Source organism: Triticum urartu, chromosome 7A (genome assembly GCF_056163025.1).
Source record: "Triticum urartu cultivar PI428250 chromosome 7A, HENAU_Tu73, whole genome shotgun sequence".
Lineage (NCBI taxonomy): Eukaryota > Viridiplantae > Streptophyta > Magnoliopsida > Poales > Poaceae > Triticum > Triticum urartu.
Genome location: NC_141879.1, coordinates 743,980,311 through 743,983,483, shown reverse-complemented (window position 1 = coordinate 743,983,483; position 3,173 = coordinate 743,980,311). Strand labels below are relative to the sequence as shown.

Below are 3,173 nucleotides of genomic sequence, written 5' to 3'. Positions count from 1 at the left end.
TCTGGTTATCTAGGAGAACAATATTGTCGAGTATTAACAAGCCCTAGAAAAACATCAATTTATTCATGCCAGTTGATATGTCCTATACGTATCCAGAAATTTTTATTGTTTCATGCTATAGTTATATCATAATAGCATAGTACTGGCATCAACTTTTATAGTTTTTCTTGATTAACCTATTAATTCAGTGCAAAGTGCTAGTTGTTGTTATTTTGGATTTTTTAAAAATCAACTTTTCAGGGACCAAAACACCAGAAAAAATACTAAGTTTCATGAAGAAATGAAGTCGGAGGGGCCTAGACCCACCTGCCCCCCCCCCCCCAGGCCACATGTCACAGCTCGGCATGAGCATCCAAGGGGGAGCATGGCGGCCATAGAGGTCGCCTCCATCACATCTTTCTTCCATTGCCTTTATATACTCCCGAAAACCTCAGAAATATTAACAGAGGATTTTTGTGCCGCCCACCTCTATGCTCCGGGGAGATCCTATCTAGAGGCTTTTTCAGGTACTCTACCAAGGGGGAATTAATCAAAAAGATCATTTACATGAACATTGCAGCCACTGTGTTCATGTGTAAGCTGTCCTTTTCGTACTATGGGAACATAACATTTTTTTCCATTATAATATGGCATCAGCCCATGTCAATGGCAATGGTGGGTAATTATTTCACTTAAAACTAATCTAATGGTTATAAAATTTTAGCCTATTAAATAGATAGTCAGATGTTTTTGATTTTTGAGAGATCTTCTAGCATTTTAATCTTTTTTTGGTGAACCCGTCAATTACTTTTAATATATAATAGATAGACAGTTAGTTGTTTTTTTGAGTTATTTTCTAGCATTTATCTTTTTCTAGTGAGCCCGTCAATTGCTTCTAATACATAATAGATTAGGTTGTGTTGGATCCTTCCAGAAAAAGCCTTACACATATTATTTTATGGGCCATAAAAAAATAGGGCCCAATATATACATGTGTAACCGATAAAAACACATCTTCCGCGAGAACTGGGCTTACCAAGGAGGCAGGTCGATGCTCTAAGTAACATATGTGTTATACCATGACTTACCAAATGTCCTAGTATTTTCTAGTTGCTCTTAGTGTATCTTTCCTACTTGGTATCTCAATTTCTAAGTTAAGCCCCAAAGCAAGGTCCATGTTATACTTGGATATTATGGATTAAAGGATGGACACTTCTAGATTAGGTAGTTCCAAATACAGGATATGGATGTAATCAATATGATCACTGATACATTAGGATGTAATCAATGTGATCAACAAAGGATTTGGACGCAATTAACAACCAAATAAATTTGACCACAATTATATTGTATATTCGAGTAAAACTTAGTTGGGTTTAACTCCCATTAATACTTCTTGATAAGGATATGGATGTGGTCAAATGATAATCATTTAATATTTCTATTTTTAGAAGTGTTAATAGTTCTATATGTGGATGTGAATACTTACATAAGAAGAAATACATATCAGTGCTTGCAAAGAAGGATGTGGATGCACTCACATATGTATATTTGGACGATAGTTAATAGTATCCATAAAATAGCACTTTTTATGAGTTATGTATGTTATTTTTTACTAAAGATTTACATGGTCCTTGTATAGTCAAATAGCACTGCCATACAACCCTTTTACTTCTATATAAGGGGAGTACATTTTCTCATATCCTACACCAATATGTGGTTAGCCAACAATACTCCTAAATCCCTAGTTTTCTATAGATCCTTGTGCTTCCTATTTGTAGTAGTTACTTTCTTCCTCTTTGTCCACATTAGTATGCCGAGGAAAGAGCGGCGGTCTGGTGTGGCATACATCCAGAATGACAAAGACCGTGATCTCACCTTCTACAAGCGACGTTCCGGTTTGTTCAAGAGGGCTACTGACATCTCTTCCCTCACTGGGGCTAGGGTTGCGGTTGTCCTAGAAACAAACAATGGAAAGATGCACTCATTTGGGACGCCATTGGCCGATCCCATTGTTGATGCTTTCCTATTTGGAGCTCGAACAGCAGTTCCCTCCGTCGACGAGGCAACCACTGCTAGGATTGGAAGACTACAAAACGAGGTGGCTCAGTTGGACATGGAGAACATGAGTGAGGAAGACAAAAACCAACTTTCCATCCTTCGTATGAAAAATATCCAAGAAGAGAATCCAGGTATGGTGGCAAATCTTATCTTCACAAAGGAACAAGATCTCGGTCTTGAAGATCTGAACAAGCTCTTCAGTGAGCTCTCTCGGGTCCAAAAAGACATTAGATTCCGGCTACCTCCATTGCATGGTCGTGAAGACAAGACTGGTGGCACATGTGTGGCACAAGATCTGCAACTACCAAGTGTTCTACCGGTGGATCATTTGGGTACTACTCATTCACTTATGCAGTCATCGTGGCCTCACAATCTCTCACAACTCCAGCTACCTTCAGATCCACTACCACCACAACCAGAACAAACTCCGACACCACTTTTTCCTATGCAGGCACCACAAATGTTCCACTCTGCACCACCATCTTTAGCTCCACACTTGGCTTCCCATGTCCAACCCATAACAAATCAGGTACATGAGCAAACTCCACCAGAGGAGTTGCATGTTCAGAACTACGAAAGTCCTTGCAACATAGTGCAACCACAACAAAATGATGCAAGCCATGACTCAACATCTGGGCAGAATTTGGAGGCCTCTGCACTATTGGGGTACTCGAGTGGCAATGCGCTTTCTATTGATGACCCATTTAACACTGAACAATGGGGTTATGCTCTATCAGATCAGTCGTGCTACAATAGTTTCCTAGGGATGGATGCTTACTTAGGCTCTAGTGGTACGGATCTAGGACAGTCTTCCATGGTAAATGGTGGATGGGTTGATGTGTCGCCCTCTTCCACTGGACAAGATATTGATATTCTTACAGACTATGGAGAGTTGTTGTAGATGCTATTTAGTGGTTCCATGTAAGAGCTATATTGAAATAAAATGTATTTATTTACAAATTCACTATCCTTTGGACTACTATCTAAATTAGGATGTTTAGGAAAAATATGCATGCTCAGTGTTCCAGGTCTTGGTCCATGATGTTTTTTCATCAGTACCTACCATTTTTGTTGTTGTTTGTTGTTGTTTAGATCATTAGCATCTTACGAATGAAGGAAGTGGACCATGTATT

At 39.2% G+C, this 3,173-nt stretch overlaps 1 protein-coding gene across 1 annotated transcript; it reads left to right on the top strand.

Annotated features, from left to right (window-relative positions):
* Positions 1-1,693: 1,693 nt before the first annotated feature.
* LOC125521424 (uncharacterized) lies at positions 1,694-2,941 on the top strand. The gene has a single exon (XM_087536762.1). The coding sequence runs from the start codon at positions 1,694-1,696 to the stop codon at positions 2,939-2,941; it is 1,248 nt and encodes a 415-aa protein (XP_087392888.1).
* Positions 2,942-3,173: the final 232 nt, after the last annotated feature.